Source organism: Phoxinus phoxinus (genome assembly GCF_949152265.1).
Source record: "Phoxinus phoxinus genome assembly, chromosome: 16".
In the NCBI taxonomy this organism is placed as follows: Eukaryota; Metazoa; Chordata; class Actinopteri; order Cypriniformes; family Leuciscidae; genus Phoxinus; species Phoxinus phoxinus.
In genome coordinates this window covers 17,544,392-17,568,077 of record NC_136891.1, presented here as the reverse complement: position 1 = coordinate 17,568,077, position 23,686 = coordinate 17,544,392, and the positions used below count along the sequence as shown (strand labels likewise).

The 23,686-nt window shown below is 40.9% G+C and overlaps 1 protein-coding gene across 3 annotated transcripts; it reads left to right on the top strand.

The window, feature by feature from the left end:
• Positions 1 to 362: 362 nt before the first annotated feature.
• Positions 363 to 23,172, top strand: cep170bb (centrosomal protein 170Bb). 3 transcript variants are annotated; one of them, XM_079584663.1, is made up of 20 exons: positions 363 to 550; positions 3,650 to 3,784; positions 9,835 to 9,924; positions 11,749 to 11,824; positions 12,050 to 12,111; positions 12,229 to 12,343; positions 13,843 to 13,959; positions 14,060 to 14,554; positions 14,861 to 15,978; positions 16,314 to 16,490; positions 16,612 to 16,738; positions 16,851 to 18,548; positions 18,739 to 18,970; positions 19,127 to 19,286; positions 19,606 to 19,644; positions 20,048 to 20,179; positions 20,345 to 20,433; positions 20,738 to 20,831; positions 20,920 to 20,971; positions 21,066 to 23,172. In XM_079584663.1, the coding sequence occupies exons 2-20, from the start codon at positions 3,680 to 3,682 to the stop codon at positions 21,239 to 21,241; spliced, it is 5,154 nt and encodes a 1,717-aa protein (XP_079440789.1). In that variant the 5' UTR covers positions 363 to 550; positions 3,650 to 3,679; the 3' UTR covers positions 21,242 to 23,172. The 3 variants fall into 3 exon arrangements, with proteins under 3 accessions (XP_079440789.1, XP_079440787.1, XP_079440788.1); XM_079584661.1 differs by lacking the exons at positions 363 to 550; positions 3,650 to 3,784; positions 9,835 to 9,924; ... (2 more) ...; positions 12,229 to 12,343; positions 19,606 to 19,644 and having other exon boundaries at positions 13,641 to 13,959; XM_079584662.1 differs by lacking the exons at positions 363 to 550; positions 3,650 to 3,784; positions 9,835 to 9,924; ... (3 more) ...; positions 19,606 to 19,644; positions 20,048 to 20,179 and having other exon boundaries at positions 13,641 to 13,959.
• Positions 23,173 to 23,686: the final 514 nt, after the last annotated feature.

Here is a 23,686-nt window from a genome sequence, read left to right as displayed (position 1 = left end):
CCTTTAAATCTGTCCTTTGCCTGCATCAACATGTAAAATGATTAGTGTTATACATTTTCGGTAATCCCTTTACATTTACCTACCCATATTCTTCATTAAAAAAAATATTAAAAAAAAAATATATTTGTGGTGAAATGTGAACTGAAAAAAAAAGAAGAAAATGTTTAATATTTATCAAATTTGAAGTTATCTATAAAGTGTTTGGAATTAATGCACATTTTCTTTACAGTAATAGCTACCTGCCAACAAGCACGGCCAGCTTTGTATTTATATTGAACCCCCACGCGGGTGCGCGGTTGTTCAGGCACTGGTGTTGCAGTCTCTGCTGTACACATGCACCGGTGGCGGCGCTGGACGCAGATGCCATGACAGCATGATCCGTGTCTAACGGGAGAGGGTGTTGTCTACATGGAACCACAGCACTGATGAGATTCCACGACCTTTAAACTGGATTTCACAGAATAACGGTGCAGCCGGGGAAGCGCCTATCACAAGAAGAAGACGTTTGGTTGTTTATCTGGGAGAGATCAGCGCATCTGGAGTCGAGTAGGTAAGGTCGGAGGATATTCAGTGTCATCGGAGGCTGTGGATGAAAGGGCAGATGCGCACTAGATGTATCTATTTCACAATACAGAAAGGTTCATGTTTTGCTACCTCATAACGACTCATGTATAGCCTACCTACATGAGAGTTTGATATACGCTATTACGCGAATACATTCAGATCGGAGATGTCTTAATTCAGCTACCATAATCAGCATGGCTAAATATCTGTAAATTCGTGGATTTGGTTGACGTATACTAATGTCACATTGATGTCTGATGTAATTGTGGAGGAGATAGAGAAATAAGGCAGCAGAAGGCGTCTCTCTTGCGATGGCAGCTGATCCTCCATCACCAACCCATTGCTGCTCGACTCACTTACTGTATGATCGCATGGAGCAGACAGGCCCGATTTAATACAAATGTGACATAAAATACAAAAAACTATGCGTGCATGCTGAATCGTATTGTCCACTTTTAGCATGAAAATTGCGTGTGTATATTAATAATTGATAGCATCGTCTCTTTGAGACGAACAGATGAAAGATGAATTATCTGCAGGCCTGCTGAAATATCAAAGCTTGGGCTACTATGTAGTACAGGTCTTTGGCACATTTTAAAAATATCAAAAAAAAAAAAAAACAGTTTTATCTGCTGTTTAGACATCTAAATGTCCTCATTTTGTTTTTATGAAACAGCTACCTTTTCAAATAAAAATAAAACAAAAATAGGCTGTTATTTCGACATAATATGTCTAGACAGCTGTCTTATCTAATAACGTATTAAAACTGTCAGTAAATAGCTTCCATTTTGAGGAAACCAAACTTCAGTTAAAACAAGAACACATTATGTCTAGTTCTTTGTTAGGGTATAGGTACATGAAATCTTGCACAATTGTGAGGAATAAATAATTACTATCTTACAGTCTTAAGGCAGTCGCTTCTGGGAAATTAAATGAATAAACTAAATTTGTATTTTTACAGTAACATACTGTAGACTACAGTAAAAACTGTACAATTAACAGTAAATTACAGCCAAAGGTGTTTCCAGTATTTTACCATTAATATGCGGGACAATGTTTTAGAATGTAGGCAGCAATTTTCTGCATGTATTTCGGTCAAGCCTTCACCTTAATTTAAATGGACCATCTGCCATTTAATTTTATTAACTGATAGTAATCATGCACTAATAATGTGAACATAGTATTACTGTGAACTTCTTTCATTTGATACCACTTAAAAATTCTTTAATTATTTTCTTTTTTTTAATGGATCAGCAACCGTTCATCACCTGTTAAATAAAGCAACAATCTCTCCCTGACTAATGTTTTATTTATTGAATATAGCATCTATAATTTACAGTATAAGATCAAGCAACATTTCAGCAATCAGTCATTTTGAAGGCTATTAAAATCACCTTACACTTAAATCACATGAATTAGACATACACAGACATCAACAATCAGAACATGTATCTCAACAATGGTGACAATCAAAAGTTTCATGTCGCAATGCATGCTGGGTTCCAGTATAGTACAAAACACCCAGCATGCACTGCAGCATGAATACTTTATGTTGTTTGTTTGCCACCATTGTTGAGATTCACGTGTTGATTTTTGATATCTGAGTATGTTGTTGATTTACGTAGAAAATTTTCATTTTTATTGATTGTTGTTGGATCTCTTGTTATAGTTTTCCAATGGTAGTAATGTAATATTTTTGATAAAGATTTAAACTGAAAAAGATCTATGATTCAAGAGGCTATATCAGGGATGGTCAACGTTGGTCCTGGAGGGCCACTGTCCTGATAAACTCACCTGTCTGTAGCTTTCTAGTAATCCTGAAGTCATTGATTAGCTGGTTCAGGTCTGTTTGATTAGTGTCCTATATAGATAGCAACCATAGAAACAATGTTATGTAAATGTGTCAATTTTATCTGCATTGACTCAACATCACTTTTGCACCCACAATTAATGTTAATTTAAAAAAAAAAAAAGTCATCCAAAAATCAATGGTAATAGCATTGAACCAATGTTACAATGTGATGTTGGTTCAACATCATGTTTCCACTCACAGAAAATGAACTGGAATCAACTGGAAATAAAAGAAGACAATGAATCTCTCAAGATCTCAGCAGAAGTTATTTTTGAGAATCAACAGAGGTTTGATGTTGATGTTTTATTGAAAAAGATCACCATTACTAAAATGTACAATTTGTTGTTAAGAAAGATACAAAAACAACAATGATAATCTGGTGAAATAGATTTCTACCCCAATAAGAACTTCTGCAGCTTTATGACAGAAATTAAGGCCCTGTTTACACGAAGGGAAGACGCAGATATTTCCCTGCGGTTTGGCCTCTCATTTACACGAAACCCCCGTTTTTATCACAGAAAACGATTATTTCTAAAAACTCCGGCCAAAGTGGAGAATTCTGAAAACGCCGGTTATATGTTGTCGTGTCAACTGGGAGAAACAGGGTTTTAGGTTCTCTCTTGTCGATTCTGAGGATTCTGATTGGCTTGCATGGCTTTATCCTTTTCCCTACACTGCCGCCCATAGGTTTGGCATAGTTATGATGGCGCTCGACGGCGTATTTATGCGGGTTGTGTGCACAATGTTATTATTGAAAACGGAGGGGGGAAAATATTCGTTTCTCTAAATACCCGGCTATGTGTAAATGTGGCCTAAGTCAAACTGGTCATAAGTGTGGCTGGAAGTCAGTTGTAGTTGTTGTTCCTCTTTGCTTCAGTGATTCTGCTTGTTAACAGCAGGTGTTCATCAATAATGCTCAACAATCACTTATTCACATAATTTTCTCACTGCAACACTGCGTCAGTGTGGAAACTACAGGATTTTCTGTAAATAAAAAGACACCCACCAAATGTATTTTAACAGTAACAAACTTTAAGTAAAAAAATAGGTGGTCAATTTATTGGTCAATTTAAGGCAGTCGATTTCCTGCAAATGAAATGAGTTAACTCGTGAGTTTTTAATTTAGTGCATGGTATTTTTACAGTAACACACTGTACAATTAACAGTTTTCTCCTTATAGTATTAAATATTACATAAAACTTGTATTTCTTCTCAAGAAACAATCTTTTACAGGATGCAAAGGGGTTTCTCTGAGCAACAAAGATGAGTGTGACATCATGGTTCCTGGTCAGCAGCTCTGGTACTCGTCACCGTCTGCCACGGGAAATGATCTTTGTTGGACGGGAGGACTGCGAGCTCATGCTGCAGGTAGGGTTTCCATGTGCCCTTCCTTCCCTGAAGTGTAAAAAGTGTCTCACCCACATTTGTGAATCATCAGGAACTGTTGCTATAGTGGCAGCTAGTGTTATAGTGACAGCTTAGTGTTCATGGCTGAACACAAGCATGTTTAAGTTTTCATACATTCAAATCATTTGAAGATTGTACTTAATAACTACATATAATTATTTAAAATAACATGTTCAATTTTGAATTTGAACATTTATACTCTGTAGTGATTTTAACATCTTCTTGAAGAAATAGCTGAAATGGTCTACAAAGCTAGCACTACAGCTGTAGTATTTTGTGTTGTGTCATGTTGAAGTACTGTTGTTGGGAGAACAGATTTATGAGCTTGTGTCAGTAATGGTCCATTGGTGTGAGCCGAAACCCAGTGCTCACTTCCTGAAGTGAATAAATTAAGCGTAGCGTCAGTTCTGGCAGGTCATGTTAGTCAAGCTCGCATCAGGATGTCTATCCTATATACATATAAGCTCCTTCAGTATTATCAGCAGCTATTGTGTTTCTCAGGAGCAAATTACCCCCCTCCATCCCCAGCTCCTCCTCTCATCCAGCCAGGATTTGGCATTCTCATTCCCCTTGAATCAGAATAAATTCTAGAATTATGTTGTATTTTAAAATATTGAATGAATGATATCTGCAATACATTCATGTTGGTTCTGTTCTGTTTACCCTTAAGGGAGTTATTGCTTAGGGGAGTTATTGCAGGGAGTTCTTCCAACTGTATGCTAATTGTCAATCGTATTTGACAATAGTGGTCCTGACAGAACAAGGTTCAGTTTTTTAACAATGTATATCATAATAAATGACTTTGCATTAAATATTTTAATGCCTCAGATGAAAAAAATAGTCTTAAATAGGTTGTTATATAATTATATTCATGTAATACAAATACGAAAAGATCTACTGCTCAAACTATTGGTGCATTAAATGAGTCAACATATCAGTTTTGATCTGTTTAATGGGATCCCATATGGGATGTGCTGCTTGGTCAACCATTATCAAAAAAAGCAAAAAAGATCAAATGTGCATACTTTTTGTTATATGTAACATGCTAGACTTATTTAGAGTCGATTCAAATAAAAAACATGTGGATGAAAGATAAAGAAGAAATGGAAGCTTTCCTTTCCATCATTGCCATCATTGCGAGAGAAAAAAGTCAGAATTGTGAGATTAAAAATCGCAATTACTTTAAAAAATTTTTTGATTCAGTGGCAGAAACAATCTACCATTTCTTTCTTTTTCTCAGAATTGCAAGATATAAACACAATTGCGAGTTATAATGTCAGAATTGCGAGATAAAACATTTGTTTCCTCAGAATTGGACTTAACTCGCAATTGAAAAAAAAGTCAGAATCGTGAGATATAAACACCATTGTGTGATAAAAAAGTCAGAATTGTGAGATGTAAACTCACAATTGCAAATTTATATCTTGCAATTCCGAGAAAAAAATTGTGAGAATTGTGAGATAAAAAGTCGCAATTACCTTTTTATTTAATTTTTTATTCCTTGACGGAAAGGAGCTTTCATAGAAACATTTCTACTATAACAGCAACAACATATTTGAGCTTGAGACACATGCAGATATTTTGTATTGTACTGCAAGTCTTCTGAAGCCATATATAGTATAATAGGATTTCTTAATGGTCAGTTACAGTTACAGTACATCATTACAAAAGTAACTAATTACCAAGCAAAGTAACCATTGCGTTACTTTTTAAATAACATTTTTTAAATATGTGAAATAACTTGGATACCCCAAATATTAAATATGTTAAATGAATGAAATGGACACAAAATAGAACACATTATTATTATAAAACATTGAAGACTATCCATCCATCCATCCATCTTCTTCCGCTTATCCGGGGCCGGGTCGCGGGGGCAGCAGTCTAAGCAGAGATGCCCAGACTTCCCTTTCCCTAGCCACTTCCTCTAGCTCTTCCGGGGGGACACCGAGGCGTTCCCAGGCCAGCCGAGAGACATAGTCTCTCCAGCGTGTCCTTGGTCTTCCCCGGGGTCTCCTCCCGGTGGGACGTGCCCGGAACACCTTCCCGGGAAGGCGTCCAGGAGGCATCCGGAACAGATGTCCGAGCCACCTCAGCTGACCCCTCTCGATGTGGAGGAGCAGCGGCTCTACTCTGAGCTCCTCCCGAGTGACCGAGCTCCTCACCCTATCTCTAAGGGATCGCCCAGCCACCCTGCGGAGAAAGCTCATTTCGGCGCCTGTATCCGGGATCTTGTCCTTTCGGTCATGACCCAAAGCTCATGACCATAGGTGAGAGTAGGAACGTAGATTGACCGGTAAATCGAGAAACACGACAACATCATCTGCAAAGAGCAGAGACGAAATCGTGTTGTTCCCAAACCAGACACCCTCCGGCCCCTGGCTGCGCCTAGAAATTCTGTCCATAAAAATTATGAACAGAACCGGCGACAAAGGGCAGCCCTGCCGGAGTCCAACATGCACCGGGAAGAAGTCTGACTTACTGCCGGCAATGCGAACCAAGCTCCTGCTTCGGTCGTACAGGGACCGGACAGCCCTTAGCAAAGGACCCCGGACCCCATACTCCCGGAGCACCCTCCACAGGCCGCCACGAGGGACACAGTCGAATGCCTTCTCCAAATCCACAAAGCACATGTGGATTGGTTGGGCAAACTCCCATGAACCCTCCAGCACCCTGTAGAGGGTATAGAGCTGGTCCAGTGTTCCACGGCCCGGACGAAAACCGCACTGTTCCTCCTGAATCCGAGGTTCTACTATCGGCCGTATTCTCCTCTCCAGTACCCTGGCATAGACTTTCCCAGGGAGGCTGAGAAGTGTGATCCCCCTGTAGTTGGAACACACCCTCCGGTCCCCCTTCTTAAAAAGAGGGACCACCACCCCGGTCTGCCATCCCAGAGGCACTGTCCCCGACTGCCACGCGATGCTGCAGAGGCGTGTCAGCCAAGACAGCCCGCAACATCCAGAGACTTGAGGTACTCAGAGCGGATCTCATCCACCCCCGGTGCCTTGCCACCGAGGAGTTTTTTGACTACCCCGTGACTTCAGCTTGGGTGATGGACGAGTCCACCTCTGAGACCTCAGCCTCTGCTTCCTCCATGGAAGACGTGACGGCGGGATTGAGGAGATCCTCGAAGTATTCCTTCCACCGTCCGACAACATCCCCAGTTGAGGTCAACAGCTGCCCACCTCCACTGTAAACAGCGTTGGTAGGGCACTGCTTCCCTCTCCTGAGTCGCCGGACGGTTTGCCAGAATCTCTTCGAGGCCAGCTGATAGTCCTTTTCCATGGCCTCACCGAACTCCTCCCAGGCCCGAGTTTTTGCCTCCACAACCACCCGGGCTGCAGTTCGCTTGGCCTGCCGGTACCCGTCAGCTGCCTCAGGAGTCCCACAAGCCAACCAGGCCCGATAGGACTCCTTCTTCAGCTTGACGGCATCCTTTACTTCCGGTGTCCACCACCGGGTTCGAGCATTGCCGCCTCGACAGGCACCGGAGACCTTACGGCCACAGCTCCGAGCGGCCGCTTCGACAATGGAGGTGGAGAACATGGTCCACTCGGACTCAATATCTCCAGCCTCCCTCGGGATCCGGTCGAAGCTCCGCCGGAGGTGGGAGTTGAAGATCTCTCTGACAGGAGACTCGGCCAAACGTTCCCAGCAGACCCTTACAGTACGCTTGGGTCTGCCGAGTCTGTCCAGCTTCCTCTTCCGCCATCGGATCCAACTCACCACCAAGTGGTGATCAGTTGACAGCTCCGCCCCTCTCTTTACCCGAGTGTCCAAGACATACGGCCGCAGGTCAGATGAAACGACCACAAAGTCGATCATCGACCTACGGCCTAGGGTGTCCTGGTGCCACGTGTACTGATGGACACCCTTATGCTTGAACATGGTGTTCGTTATGGACAAACTGTAACTAGCACAGAAGTCCAATAACTGAACACCGCTCGGGTTCAGATCAGGGGGGCCGTTCATCCCAATCACGCCCCTCCAGGAAACACTGTCGTTGCCCACGTGGGCGTTGAAGTCCCCCAGTAGAACGACGGAGTCTCCAGTCGGAGCACTTTCCAGCACCCCTCCCAGAGACTCCAAGAAGGCCGGGTACTCTGCACTGCCGTTTGGCCCGTAGGCACACACGACAGTGAGAGACCTATCCCCAACTCGTAGGCGCAGGGAAACGACCCTTTGTTCACCGGGGTAAACTCCAACACATGGCGGCTGAGTTGGGGGGCTATGAGCAAACCCACACCAGCCCGCCGCCTCTCACCATGGGCAACTCCAGAGTGGTGAAGAGTCCATCCTCTCTCAAGGAGTGTGGTTCCAGAGCCTAAGCCGTGCGTAGAGGTGATTCCAACTATCTCTAGTTGGAACCTCTCAACCTCACGCACAATCTCAGGCTCCTTCCCCGCCAGCGAGGTGACGTTCCACGTCCCTAGAGCTAGTTTCCGTGTCCAGGGATCGGGTTGTCGAGGCCCCCGCCTTCGACTGCCGCCCGATCCTCTATGCACCGGCCCCTTACGGCCCCTCCTGCAGGTGGTGAGCCCACGGGAAGGCGGCCCCACGTCGCTCCTTCGGGCTGAGCCCGGCCGGACCCCGTGGGGGGAGGCCCGGCCACCAGGCGCTCACATACGAGCCCCAACCCCGGGCCTGGCTCCAGGGTGGGGCCCCGGCTGCGCCATACCGGGCGACGTCACGGTCCTTGATTTATTTTTCTTCATAGAGGGTTTTTTGAACTACTCTTAGTCTGACCCGTCGCCTAGGACCTGTTTGCCTTGGGAGACCCTACCAGGGGCATATAGCCCCGGACAACATAGCTCCTAGGGTCATTCGGGTCATTCAAACCCCTCCACCACGTTAAGGTGGCAGTTCAAGGAGGGGGAAGACTAATATAAAACTAGAAGACTACTCATTGAAGACTAATCTACCCTATTTTAATGTTGCTGTGGACAATGGATGGGAGACTCCTGAGAAAACCAGGTTACTGCTGGAAGAGGTGTTAGTGAGGCCAGCAGAGGGTGCTCACTGCTCACCCTGTGTAGTGAAGGGGACACTATACTGTCAAAGAGCACATCCTTCTGATGATACTTAACACCAAGGTCCTGACTCTCTGTGGTCATTAAAAATACACTTCTCGTAAAGAGTACGGGTGTAACCCCGGTGTCCTGGCCACATTCCACCCATTGACCCTTGCCAATCATGGCCTCCTAATAATCCCCATCCACTGAATTGGCTCTATCACTCTCTTTCCTCTCCACCTATAGCTGGTGTGTGGTGAGCGCACTGGCGTCGTTGTACTGTGGCTGCCGTTGCTTCACCCAAGTTGATGCCCAGACTGGTGGTGGTTGAGGAGAGAATCCCTGATCCCTGGCTTTGGGTGCACATAGTATATGAAAGCGCTATATAAATGCCTCATTCTATTCTATTCTATTCTATTCTATTCTATTCTATTCTATTCTATTCTATTCTATTCTATTCTATTCTATTTTATTCTACTCTACTCTACTCTACTCTACTCTACTCTATTCTAACGTGAGAGACACCTATTAACTTAAATATTAAAATATTATCATTACTATAGTGAAACACAATACTGTAGATGGTTTAGAACTTTTAATATGAATTGCACAGACCACAACTGGCCAACAAATAAGTCTAGAAATAAATGATGCTTCTTAAAAAATGTACCAAAAATAAATAAATATTTATTATATTTATTTAAAAAATGTTATGTCGTTAACTACAACTCTGAGCCGTTCATTTAATCCTGAGGTTTTTGCCGTGTACCAGTAAACATGTAACCTGCAACATGCATTTCTTTACTAGATCATATAATAAATGAGAAAAGGATCATTGTGTTCCATGAATGAGAGAAAATAATATTTTGAGATGTTGCAAAGTACTTTAGGTCAATTAGGTGGGAGGCCTCAAACATGTATGAGAGTATTGTTTGGGTGGAGTGAAAAAGTGTAAAGAATCATCAAGATGGCTAACGTAGATGTCTTTTTCACCTTTAGTCTCGGAGTGTGGATAAACAGCATGCTGTTATCAACTATAACCCTGCCACAGACGAGCACCTTGTCAAGGATCTTGGAAGTTTAAATGGGGTAAGCTTTTAAACAAAAGGCAACAATGGCGATTGTGAAGGGACTTTTACTGTCATAAAAACATGAGTGCATTTTAACAGACTACTGTGACATTATCTGTGAAAGATAACCTGTATTTTTCTCCTTGGTTTTAAAAATAAAATGGACAGAAGTAACAGACATATTGCCACTATGGTGCTGTTGTAGACTTAAAAGCTGAAAGTTATTGCTGGTGCCGTCACTGCAGTACAGAGAGAATCAATTAACCCTTGAATCAGACCCAGTCCCAATGACACTTGTGTTATGGTTAGGATAGGAAACTTTCTTAAAATCGTCATGAAATCAAAATTGACACTATTTACTATGTTGGTGTACTACTATAACTAATCTTGTGATGAATTAATCTGTGCAAGTTAATACACAGAAAAAAATGTGTTTGCCGTGGTGTTTCCGCTCTGGAATGGCGTTCCTTCTCTGATTACGTCAGTTTGACAGCTTGGGTTGAATATCTTTAACCACTCACTCCCCTCCAATCCACTCGTCTGCTATGAGTGAGGGATGGAGAGGAGGTGTGCTAAAATAAACCAGTTCAATATTCCGTTTCACTTGGAAATGAAGTAAAGTCGGTTGCAACTTCTGGTTCACGGGGACTTTAAAGGGAGAGTTCACTTGAAAACTCTTTTATCACTCTCTCACACAGATTTTTTTTTTTTCCAGTCAGCTCAACTCATAAAATGTACTCCACGTGGTAACATCTACAATAATCCAGTTTTATCCAGCTAGGCAAAATTACTTAATAAGTTTGATGTAATCTTTTTGGTTTTATATGATGAAAGACCTTTAACACCTTGATAAAGACTCAAAAAATAATTCAATACCCTAATTTAATTGAAGACATTTTTATACATAACTTAAATCAGTTTAGTTGGATTAACAGTGATGCTTATCATTATACAATATGTACATAATAAACCACAAAGTACGACAGACTTTAATCTTTGAGTGTCCACATGACAGCCTTTGCCACCAATGAATCAATTCAATCTACGATCAACTTAGCTCACGATGCTTTTGAGAAACACAGCTTTGGGCAGTGGATCTGTAGTTCCCAGCATGCCTTGCTGCGTTAGGAGAGAAAATTTAGGCATTACGTGTTATTTGATGTGTTTTACAGTAAAGGGGAAGATGTTGGTTGTTTATGTTAATGTTTAACGTTCAGTTGGATATTTAGAGGAGTTTCTGTTATTGGATGTTGTGGTTACCATTGTGGTGAAGAAAGCTCTGACAATTGTGATTTTCACTTTGATGCAACTTAATGTGTATAATATCCCTAAATCACAATTTCTCACTGAAGCAAAATCCACCCATTAGCAAGGAGCAGGTGTGCATATGTTGAATGTGTCCATCCTGAGCTTTATTGGAAATTGTATATTGGGTCAATGTTACTAAATTAAGTTTAGTAACATTCACTAAAAACATCATTCCCTTGTTTTATGTTACATAACCCTGATTGCAGTATAGGTTATAACCACAAAATTGGACTTTGTAGGTAGAATCAGGTAGAAATACCTCCTTAAACCAACAACTGCACGTTCACTTTTTATAGTGCATTCACACTCACACATCGTTCTGAAAATCTATGCATTTCTTTCTTTTGCGGAACACAAAAGTAGATAAAAAATAATCTGCTAAATTAATTACTGTAAATATAAATGTTTTTTTCCCTTTTAGATTACATTGTTTTCTGCGACAAAAGCATTTTCCCTAATAACCTTCCTTCATTCGCTGTGGCAATCCAATATCTCTGGCACATATACATCATTTGTTTTTCTTCTCTCATTTCAGACCTTTGTGAATGACTTGAGAATTCCAGACCAAACATACATAACCCTAAAGCTGTCGGACATCGTTCGTTTTGGATATGATATCCTTTACCTGATAAGCTTTTTCTATGCATGCCAAAGCATGAAACCTTAAATGTGGTTGAGGCAGTTTGTTTGTCTGTTGTCTAATTTCTTGAGCATTCTCTGTACAATCTTTTGGAGACACTGTGTAAGCATGATTTAAATTCCTGTCTGCTTAAGATACAGGTATTCAGAATATTTGTATACATCTAAGTTGTAATGTACTGACTTAACATGAAGAGCACATTCACATGTGTATATTCTCGAGAAGAGTCAACATAAAGTCCCTGAAGAGGCCCTCAAGGTATGGTTCTACCTGTTTGTGAGTGTGTCTTTTTATGTTCTGTCTGAAGCATATAAAAAATAATTATGTATGTTTTATACATTTAATATTTTGGTGGACTGCCCCCTGCTGTGTCAGCATGAGAAGTACACCAGTCAGCTGCAGATGGACATAAAATCTGCAGAGGGGAAGCAACAGAACCTGCAGGAAGAAAGGACCAAATTAGAGCGTTCTGATCGCAAGAGTCTCACAGGTGAGAGTTATGAAGAATGACCAAAGTCAGGATAAAAAGACTTAACAATTTTGCAACATGTAGTACAGAGGGTATCTAACAACAAGATTCTGTCTCTTATCTACAGCATTTGTTAATCTCTGTTTATCTGTAAAACTGCAGTATACAGTGGCCTGGTTTGTTTGTAAACCCCTCCTAGTCGAGCTTTTGGTCAGGTGACAGATACGAAAGATAATCCTTATGCCTTAGTCCAGCTTGCTGGCACTGCATTGACACATACATCCATGAGCATCTGTCGGCACCACATGGCTCATGGACCGCTCAACCCGTAGAGTGCTGAAAAGCTCATTAAATCAATATAGTGTCTAAAAGTCTGACACTTTTAAAAATATAATATATAATATAAAAATATATAAAAATATATAAAAATAATATCTATTTTTATTACAAATAATACAAAGAAACAAATAGAAAAATCAACATGAGGGTTGTTTGAGTTTTTAGATAAAATATTGAAATAATAATAATAATGAAAACTTTTGAAATAAATGCATAGTATAGTGAGTATGCAAAGAATAATACTAATGGGCAATATTTCATATGTTGTATTATGTTTTGTTAACCATGTGTAAGTGGTTAACAATTATATTATTGGGTAATATAGACACTTAAAAGCCTACTTAACGTCCTGTATACTGGAAATTGTATTTTTTATCATCTGATCTGCCTATATAATTATATATAAACTAAATGAATAGGACACTTTTATATAACTTTTTTATAACAAAAATTAACCATTACTGAATTTACTTAAGCTGGACTATGACACTATTTTCTTCAAGATCTGCTGTACAGCAGAAAAAAAATTTGTTGCATTATCTCTGTAAAGAATGCCGCTTGAAACAATCTGTATTCAAAAGAGCACTATATAAATAAAGGTGACTTGACACAAAAAAACTTTGTACCGGAAATACAAAATAAAAGTTAAAAACCCTGTCAATTTCAAAATAAACACCCTTTGCAGACAAATTGTATTGCACACCAATATATCCTTGGTAGAAACCATTGACTGTAAGGTAAACCCAAAAATCAATAAAAAGCACGTCGGACAGGCAAATCACGTGGTCTCGCGCATCCAGTCGCTTTGCTGAGAATGCTCCTGGTGTGAGTTGTCACCGCGTGGAGGACGGAATAAAACCATGTCGGAGCCGTGATGCGCCGCACACGTATGCAGTGTAAATAAGGGGTAAGGCCGAGGAGAGTGTTCTACAGCATTGTCTTCTGTGATATACTCCTCTGCTCAGTCTCAGGCATGCACAATGAGTTGCAGCTGATGGTAATTAACCTGAGTGAGAGTGTGAGAGAGAGAAACAGAGCACAATACAGGGAACGCAAGCATTTTCTCACAACAAATGATATTAGAACACCCTGGGACGTAACAATATCAATAACTAATCATCTCGTAAAAATAACTCATCTTCTCTCTTTCTCTTTCTGTGTTTACATGTGTTCCTCTTCAGAGTCCCCTGTACCCCGGCCAACACCATTGTATGGACAGCCATCATGGTGGGGTGAGGAGGACTCTGGGAACAAGGGAGCACACAATGAAGTACAAAGGTCAGGAGATAATCATTCAGGTAAGCACTTGTCCTCCCTTACAGCCACTTTCATGAGTTTTTAATATGAACATTTTTCTTATTACCATATTCATAGTTTGGTGTGGGTGTCTGTTGACAGAGATCACAAAGGAGATAGCTGAGGATGAATTTAACGTCTCTGTTCAAGAGATCCGTGACGGCCAGGCCAAGTCAACCTACCTGTACCATCGAGAGCCCAGCTACTTTGAAATTCCAACAAAGGAGTTCCATATGCAACCCAAGTCCCCAACGACAGATTTGATTGACATCCCAACCAAAGACACAAATGTTTCTCTGATTTCTACACCTCCAGTTGTCCAAAGTCATGCTTCTTTTACTATCGAGTTTGATGACTGCATGCCAGGCAAGATTAAAATCAAGGATCACGTGACCAAGTTTTCCTCTCGTCAGCGTAGCAAGCAGCTACAGCCCAGTAATTCTCTAGCAGCCACACCCACAGAGGTTCTGTCCGCTGAGAGCAAGGTGGCAGATTGGCTTGTGCAGAGTGATGTCAGCATGATGTGCAGGCGGCCACCCTGTGAGGATGTGTACAGCACTAAGAGTGACTTAGCAATGCATATTCGGACACTCAAAGGTAAGAGACATCTTGTACTTCCTAAAAAATGTTCTAAAATATATATATACATGTGTCCTATGTGAATACCTTGTTACTCTTTCTGCGGCTGTGCCTGCTCTTAGTAGGTGTAGATGAGGCAAGCTGGCTGTAGTCTTCGTAAAAACAAACTTCAAGCTTTGATTGTCACGATTCTAGTAAAAAATAATTATTATAGAATTGACATACAGGCCACAAGGAATGATTAACTGCATGCATTTTTATTACATATTTTTTTTAGAATTAGATTGACAGCCATAATATACACTATATTTGCAATCCTAATAGGACACCATCATGATGATGGAACCCAGAGTGATTCAGAAGACCCTGTACTGAATGGAAAACGCAGCAAGTCACATCATTCCACGCAATCACAATCATCAGTACAGTCACACCAATCAGCTCAATCAAAGACATCTGAACCATCAGAATCAGTTCTGTCCCAGCCGTCTGTCTCAACGCAAAAAACTCATCATCCTCAGTCAGTCTCACCAAACAAACCCCATCAAGGCGATCTTGATGAAAGTGAGGCTCATCCTGTACAAGAAGCCTACTCCCCTCACCAGACAGAGGTTAAGCCCATTCCCCCTGAGCCTCACACCCAGCAGGCCTTCATTATTGAGTTCTTTGATGATAATCCCAGAAAGAAGCGGTCACAGTCCTTTACTCACAACTCTGCGCATGCTGACTCCTACTCTGCATTGAAGGCCAAACTGGAGAGGCGCAAAGGTCAGGCTCATGGGGAAAGGCCAGCCTCTGTGCATGGGCATGTTCCTCCAACACAGCAAATCACTGTTCCACTGAAAGGTTCAAGCCATGGAGGTTCACAGCGATCAAGCTCACTGAAGAGAGAGAAGACAGAAGACAATGGGACCAGCACATCTTTATTAGGGACCTCTTCTCGCTCTTCACCAGCTATCACCATTAAGCCTTTTGGAAGTGTGGGCAAGAAGTCCAATCTTGCTCAGGAATTTACTGCAGAGTTCTTGAAGGATACAGGAAAAACTTCCCTACCTCCCTTGTCTGCCCCACCTGTGATGATGTCCCCATCACACACTCTTTTACCCTCCCCAGCAGAGCCCTCTGGACCCTCATCTCTGTCATACCCATCTTCTCCCTCTCAACTACCTGGATTATCCCAGTCTCTTCTCCCAATATCCTCCCCCATCTCCGTCCCTTCGCAAACCCCTGGAAGGGGTCCAGTTTCTAGTGCCTCCCCAGTCTGCTCAACTGGGTCATCTGTGCCCCCGTTTTCACCACTATTAGCTAGTGGTGTTGAAACTAAGGGCTCAAGGGTGACACGAACTGAAGAGGAGGACAGTCTGAGTGATGCTGGTACCTACACAATTGAGACAGAGTCACAAGATAAGGAAGTGGAGGAAGCTAGAAGTATGATTGACCAGGTGACAAATACTTTTTTTTTTCTTGATAAAGAGATATGTAGATACTATATTACAATTGGTGTAAAATTCTCTTATCCCAGTGTACTGTACAGATACTATTATTAGGTGATTGGTAAGTTGGAAGAGTGGTAAATTGTAAGAGTGGAAAATTGTGGCTCTTTGGCACTTTCGAGGCATTGTATGGAGTCCAATGTTTGAGTTTTTCCGAAATATAAATATCTGTTTCAACTTCTAGTGTGAATTTGGGGTGCACCGCCTGTTTGACCAATGTGGTCTGAAAATGTTTGAGTAGTGTTTGAGAAACATAGTAAATCACATTTGTTCTCATTTCACAGGTGTTTGGTGTTTTAGATGCACCAGAATACAGTGGTCAGACTCTTGGAGTTTATAGGCCTGTGATTGATGATGGTAAAGATGAGCAACTATTCTTTAGTCATAGCCACGGTATGGCAGCTGATATAATGTCGACATCATCACAGGGCCATGGTGGAGACCAAGTCAAATCACTGCAGGTATTTCAATTATGTACTGCTCTGTGCTCTCCTTCAATACTAAATGTCACCCTAACGGTGTCAGTGAATAGTGAACAATTAATGCAATTATGATTGATAGTTGTTGCCCTTCGTGATATAGGCACATCCTGGTTTAGGAGAGGCTAAATGGGTCTCACGCTGGGCCAGCCTAGCAGACGCTTATAGTGATCCTGTGGCTACACAAGGATCTATGGGAATTCCACCCAAAAATGGGCCTGCAGACAGAGGTATTTTCATTGAAAATCACAATGATGTTTGAACTAGTTGGTAATACAAATTTTGATTTCATTATGAATAGCCAACAAAATAATAACTATTTTCACTCTTTTGATTTTGAAGATGATAGAGTGACATTAATGATTAGTCAAAGCTTGGATATCTCGGAATCAGACGGCAGTCAAGGTTTCAGGACCAGACGACTACTTCCTCAGGTTCCACCAGGAGAAAAACTGGAGAACACAGCCCCTAGTATCTTGATCCGGCATGAAACTGACATGGACCATGAACCACCAGAGAAAGGTTCTAGAGCACCACAGCAGCAGGACTGCAATCAGAGGCTACGTGTCCAAGACGATGTGGACCCAGACAGTCTGAGTGACACCAGCCGTTCAGATGACAGCTCCATCCTTGATAGGAGTGGAAGGAGCCAAGAAAAGAGAGGAACTTCAATACCCTCACCTTCTGAAAATGTAAACCATTCTAGAGGGTTAAGAGAGATGCCACCACCCACTCCCAAACCCACCTCATTTTATATTGGTTCTGAAGATGGTTCATCCAAGTCAGATGCATCCAAAAGTCCAATTCTTTCGCAGCCAGAGAGAGACTGCTCTCCCAAGATACCTCCAACCACTGTCTTGATACGACATTTGAGTGGCCATGAGTCTAGGCGTCCAGTGAAGCCCAACTCGTCAGCCCCGAACCTTCAGGCACATAACAGGGATGTGGTGCCCACCAAAGAGACCTCAACCTCATTTGTTCGACAAGAGAGTTTTACCAAAGATAGGCCAAGTGACAATATTCAAGTCAAGAAACTACCACATATCTCTAGTCATCCTGCTTTGAGAAGCTTGGATAGAGAGGAAACTGTACAAGATACATTTTCCTTTCCTAAGGAAGCAGATAAATCATTGGCATCACCAGAAGAGAAGTTGCCTGGATCTAGTCAACACTCAAAAACAGGAAGCTCTCCTGCACAAGAGGACTCCCTGTCTGGTGATTCAGATGTTGATACTGCCAGTACTGTAAGCATGGTCAGCAGTAAAAATGTTCCTGTCACTGCACCTAAGAAGCGTACATCTGCAAGTGACCAGCGTAAGGAGAAATCATCTTCCGGTTTAACTGCAAAAGACAAAGCACGGCAACCTACAGCACGTGAACGGCTATCAGAAAAACGCAGAAATCATGCCTCTACAGATAATACTAGTAAAGCTGAAATGAGTCGTCGTCTCCAGCTTCGTCGCAGTGCTGGTAACCGTGGTTCTTTAGACCTTTCGGATAATCAGCATGGTCAACAACTGTGGCAAGAAGCTGCTGCTTCTGACCATGAGTCAAGTTCACGGCCCAACAGCCGCAAAAAACTCACTGCACCCATGCAGAAGGAGGACCCAAGTAAGGTGACCAAAGGAAGCCCTCAGGTGCTGACCCGATCCAATAGCCTTTCAGCCCCAAGACCAACCCGTGCCTCGATGCTCCGCCGAGCTCGACTAGGTGAGACCTCAGACAATGAGGGTGCAGAGACGGACCGTGCATCTCAGAGCTCCGACCACAGTAAGACTCCTGCTGAAAGCAAGAAACTCTCAAGGCTGGACATTCTTGCTATGCCTCGTAAACGAACTAGATCCTTTACTGTTCCAAGTGACAATGAATCCACCTCAAGCAAGCATGGGATTTCTAACCATCCTTCAGAGGCGAGTAGCAGTGCGAGGAAAGGAGCTTCAAGTGAGGTGAGGCAGGCTTCCGGCAAAGGCACTGCATCAGTAGGGAAACACTCCTCCACTCGTACCCGCTCTAACCAAGTTAAACACAGTAGCATAGCTGGTGAGTATCTGTCAGTTTAATACTCTTAGATCTTTCCTCTAGACAAGACCACTGGAGTGCCATACAATTTTTCAACATTTTCAATAATTTGTAATTATTACTGACAATATTGTGACTTTGAGGTTTCAAATTATAAACATGATACTTTAATTAGAAATGTTCACTTCCCTATTTTCTTTTTAAACTTGAGGTTCCCACCGTAGACAAAAGGATTCAGACTATTCCTCTACCTCAGAGGAGGAGTTTGAGACCAAATTCAACTCTAAGCAAAAGCGCTCCCATGCCTCAGCTTCAACTCAGACACAGACACCACAGAAGACTGTTCAAATGAGGCTGAAATCTGTCTCTTTGGAAACGGAAGAGGACGAAACTCAGAATGAACACTTCCAGAATTGGTCTACTCATAGTGCAGAGATTGCCAGGTTATTTTGATTTTGTTTTGTTGTTGTTGTGGTGTAATATGGTAATGGATTGGGTAGTGTGGTGTAATATGGTAATGCATTGGGTAGTGTGTGCATGCATGCATATTTATGATTTTTTTAAATTTATATTAAAAAATGTATACTTGTATCCTTTAGGCTGAGTCAAGACCTGGCCAAAGATCTTGCCATTCTTGCACGTGAAATCCATGATGTAGCAGGGGATGGTGACTCCCAGACATCCTCGGGCTTAGGAGCTACCACTTCCCCAGGCTCCATGCCAAATACCCCTGCATCCACTATCTCGACCAGAGAGGAGGTAGGCCTAAAGTTAGTTTGCTTGGTTAAATGGCATCCCATCATATACACTGGCCCATTCCACTACCTTTTCAGTATGAAGCAGAACATGCTGCAAATGTTTGCAATATCCTCATTAGCACAATGAGGAGAAAACATAGTATATAAAATACTAAAGTCAAAGGTAACCAAGCATGTTCGGTAACCAAGAAGTCATGGTGAAGTAGCATGGTACACCTCCTGATAATTATATTGTGTCCCCAAAGAGGATTAAGACTAAAGTATAAGGTTATTTTTGTAATCTTGCATACGTTTTGTTGTATATTTTCTCTTTTGTGCAGAGACCATTTGCATCATTACAGAGGTTCCTGTTACCTCAGGTGCTGAGTTCATCACTCATTATCACCAAGTGTTGTCCAAAATCAATGTACTAACAGCTGTCTGATGTCCACCTTTGGAACCTGTTGTTGAAACTTCTGCTCTAATTGATTTATTCCCTAATGCATCCCTAATGCATGGAACTTCACTTCCAAACTCACTCTTAAGGCTGTATGTTCACAAAACAGGTTATGTTCACTTTAAGGAGATTGTCTGTGAACATAGAACCCTTTGCTATTCACAACTGAATTAGCATGATCATACAGATCTTCCCAGAGTTGTATCTCTGAAGCCTCCATTGTAATCTGAGCTCAGAGATGTTTGTCTGTTAACATCAAATTTTACCTGCCATTGTCATGTCCAAGTGTTCTTACTAGTGCTTTCCCATCCCTGATTAATCTACAGCTGGTACAGCATATACCCGAGGCAAGTCTGAACTATCAAAAGGTTCCTCCAGGCTCAACTAGTCCAATAGACCAGGACTCAAATATGAACGACCATGACAGTTCCAGACGGCGTCCCTGGAACCGTGAAGAGGTCAAATTTGGTCAAATCCTTTGCTCATTACACTAATAAACTGATCCATTAGTCATTTGCTTAGGGTGTTATAATAGCCAATGGCAGTGTCTCTCAGATACGGTATAGATAAACTTCAATTACATCATTTTTAATTGTAACCTTTGACTCTTAATTTAATCACAGGTAATTCTGGACAATCTAATGCTGAATCCAGTCTCCCAGCTCTCCCAGGCTATCAGAGAGAACACGGAGCAACTAGCAGAGAAAATGAAGTATGATTCCAATTAAAAGTCAAATAGGCTGTAGGTACATCATAACCATAAACCACTTGCTAGCTCCATAACAGGGGGTATTAAGGGAATGGAGATTCTCATCCTAGAAAATATGTGTAGTCCTCAATATTTAGACTTTATGTATCTGCTAAAGATTGACTTTGTCAACCTTAGGAGGTCACTATATACAGTACAGTAGATAATTGTTTTAATTAAAGAACATCAAAATGCATTTTGTGCTTTTTAAGTCTAAGTGCTTAGGTGTTTTGTCTGTATTGCCTCACAAATATTGTGTTTCTTTTAGAGTTCTGTTTCATAACAAGACTGACGTCTGGGAGGAAATAGAGGCAAAAATCAATGCTGAAAATGAGGTTCCCATCCTTAAGACATCTAATAAGGTAAATTCTGTCCTGATTAAAGGCAATTTCAAAGACCAGACTTTCATTTTAGAGATTTTGTAATCTTTTTTCCTTGCTTTGCAATCAGGAAATCTCATCTATTCTCCAAGAACTGCGAAGAGTCCAGAGACAACTTGAGGGTGAGTTCATTAGCATTAGATCTTTAACTTTGACCTTGTATACTACACATTCTGGGGCTTTCCCTATATACATTTGTGTTTTGTCTTACCTTAGTGATCAACACTATTGTTGAGCCTGGAGGAATCCTAAAGATCCCCCCTATGGCACCTCCTCCCAGGGGAAAAACCAAATCTGCTTCCAAGGAGTTTACCAGCCCCACGTCTAGTAATGCCAATGCAAGTGCAAAGCGAGGTCCCAAAGGGCCCGAGGGAGGGCGATATGTAGTTTAATCATAGTAAACAACTGCACATTTCTGTGGAGACTGCAATATTTGTGGCGTATTTGTAAAAGTATTGTAAGACTACCTGTGGTGCAAATATGCGTCATATGCTTTCTCTAAGACTGCGGACACACTTCACAAGCTAAAGTAGGTTGTAAACCTTGTTCTTTTCAACAATTGTAATCAGTGGCTTGCTTGAGCGACTGTCTGTTGCCATGTTGTCATTCATGATTGAGTTAATGTGTGGGTGTTGGGTTGCCATCTGTTTTAAAAACCATTGTAGCATTCAATACACTTTCCAATCCAATTCACTGTCAATCATGTAATGCACTTGGCTGCTCCAAATCTACAGCATGACAAAAAGGGTGAATACACAATACCTAGTGCTTGCCTTCAACACGGGCATAGACATTAGCTTGCTTTGCCAGAAAAAAAGAAAAAAGATTTACCAGTTGTTTTAGATATAATGCTTTCGTGCTATAATGCTATTCATTGAACATTGCTGCTTCTGAGAATATGGCTACTGTTGAATTCCCAGATATAGCAGGTTAAAATATTGTTAATAGTATCAAAAATATTGTTAAAAGTAATCATAAATGTTTAGTACAGTGACTGGGAGGGGATAGAATTTGGTTCACTTTTGTAGTAGCCACGATGTTGAGATCCATTTTTTGAAAGTTGAATAATAAAATAAAATAAAATAAAAATCAACCCGCAACAACAATTTAAAAGTAACCCATTTCCATAGGTAAACCACAGACTTTATAAAACTGTGGTATTGACACAAATTTCAACATTGATTCAATTGGTTATATGTATGGATATATAGGCTAGTTTCTCAAAGAAAATAAAAAAATCTTTCTCTGCTAAAGTTGTAAACTATACAGGGAACCATGTAACTAGTACTCTATTGTTAAAGGTTAAAATTAACAACTGATTTCAATACAATTGCATACAAGGGCGTTTTTATAACAATGACGCTTTTGGAATAAGAGCATAAGAGCACAAATAAAATGAATATGTATGTCACATTCAGGGAATCAACTCATGTTAAGATGTTGTGGATCAACATAAAGGTTCCCACAAATCAATATTTCAAGGCCAGGACAAACCTAAGTGAACCATGTCTCCTCCTGGTCACCGTCGTTTTGCGACTACACCACATACTGTTTGTCTGGAGTGTTCAGGGTGTTTAAGTTTACGTGTGTAAGCGACTGCTAGATTATAATAGAATCATGTGTGATGCTGTGAAGTGGTGTGTTGCAGGTAAAAACTTGAAAAACGGGTTACCTTCACCCCACCCCACTATATTATATGCTTTTATGATTGTATGCAACAAAGTGATTGTTTTTAATTTGGGATGATAAAGAGCTATCTTTGGTGAGAACAGAAAACAGCTGGATGTAACAGGCTATCGCCCTTACATTTACATTAGCCGTGTATTCTTTAAGTGTCATATATTCTATGTATTGGTGATTTTGAATGTTTTAAAAGCATCAAAATGATGTTTAAATATCCTGAATGAGATCCACAACAATAACGTCACACTAATTTTCAATTTAGGAAATTGTACATATTAGTAAGGTAAGGAACAGTGTTGAAAACCATTGGGTTAGAGTTCAAATTCGACCTCTGGGGTAAGATGCCCCCCTGAATTCACCCCGAGTGGAATGTTGTCACTATCGTTATTTTATTTATTTATTTATACTTATTGTAAATACTTATTGTAATTCATGGGGTTTTTATTTAATAATTCCATGAATTACTTTGTACATGTCAGAAGCTTTTCAATAAAACCCATAGCCTAAATGAGTGAAATTATTACATTTGAATGTTGCTATTATGACATATCTTCAATTAAAATACGGTCAATTAAATATGTAAATATTCATAAGATTGTATATAAATCATGGAATAAATTTACCTTTGGGATTCTGCCATAAATTGTTTGTCATAAATTATTCAATTATTCGAAAAAATAATAATGCTCAATTTTAAATAGAATTGTTGATTTAATATTTTATAATTATGAATTTTAAAATGACATAAATAATAAGGTTGATATCATTTATACATTCATAGTTCCCCAGGATGGGGCAATCTTACCGAACTCTTCGAGTTTTAATAATTTTACAACGTTTCCATTTATTTCACTTAATAAGACTGATGCATTATAATCCTGCACGTTAAACTTATATCTAAATATTTGACAGTTTCAAAGTTGATGCCTAATGTTGTTAAGGGGGGGCATCTTCCCCCGTTTTAGTTTGTGACTGGCCGGTATAGAAATATTGCGACAACCAGAAACTTCTGATGACAACAGTGTGAATGTGCAGTGAACCACACAACTGTACATACAGTCCAGTACAAAACATCTTTCTGTCTACCAGCGTCCCATCAACACATTGCATTAACAACACCATGTTAGTATTGAATTGTATTTGCTTTGTGTCTG

What these genes read in the sequence shown, in the direction of transcription:
- cep170bb (XM_079584663.1), top strand. Translation starts at nt 3,680, where the DNA reads ATGAGTGTGACATCATGGTTCCTGGTCAGCAGCTCTGGTACTCGTCAC. An exon ending in GGACATCGTTCGTTTTGGAT is followed by an intron (nt 11,825 to 12,049) that starts ATGATATCCTTT and finishes TAACATGAAGAG; the next exon opens with CACATTCACATGTGTATATT. An exon ending in CAACTAGCAGAGAAAATGAA is followed by an intron (nt 20,434 to 20,737) that starts GTATGATTCCAA and finishes TGTTTCTTTTAG; the next exon opens with AGTTCTGTTTCATAACAAGA.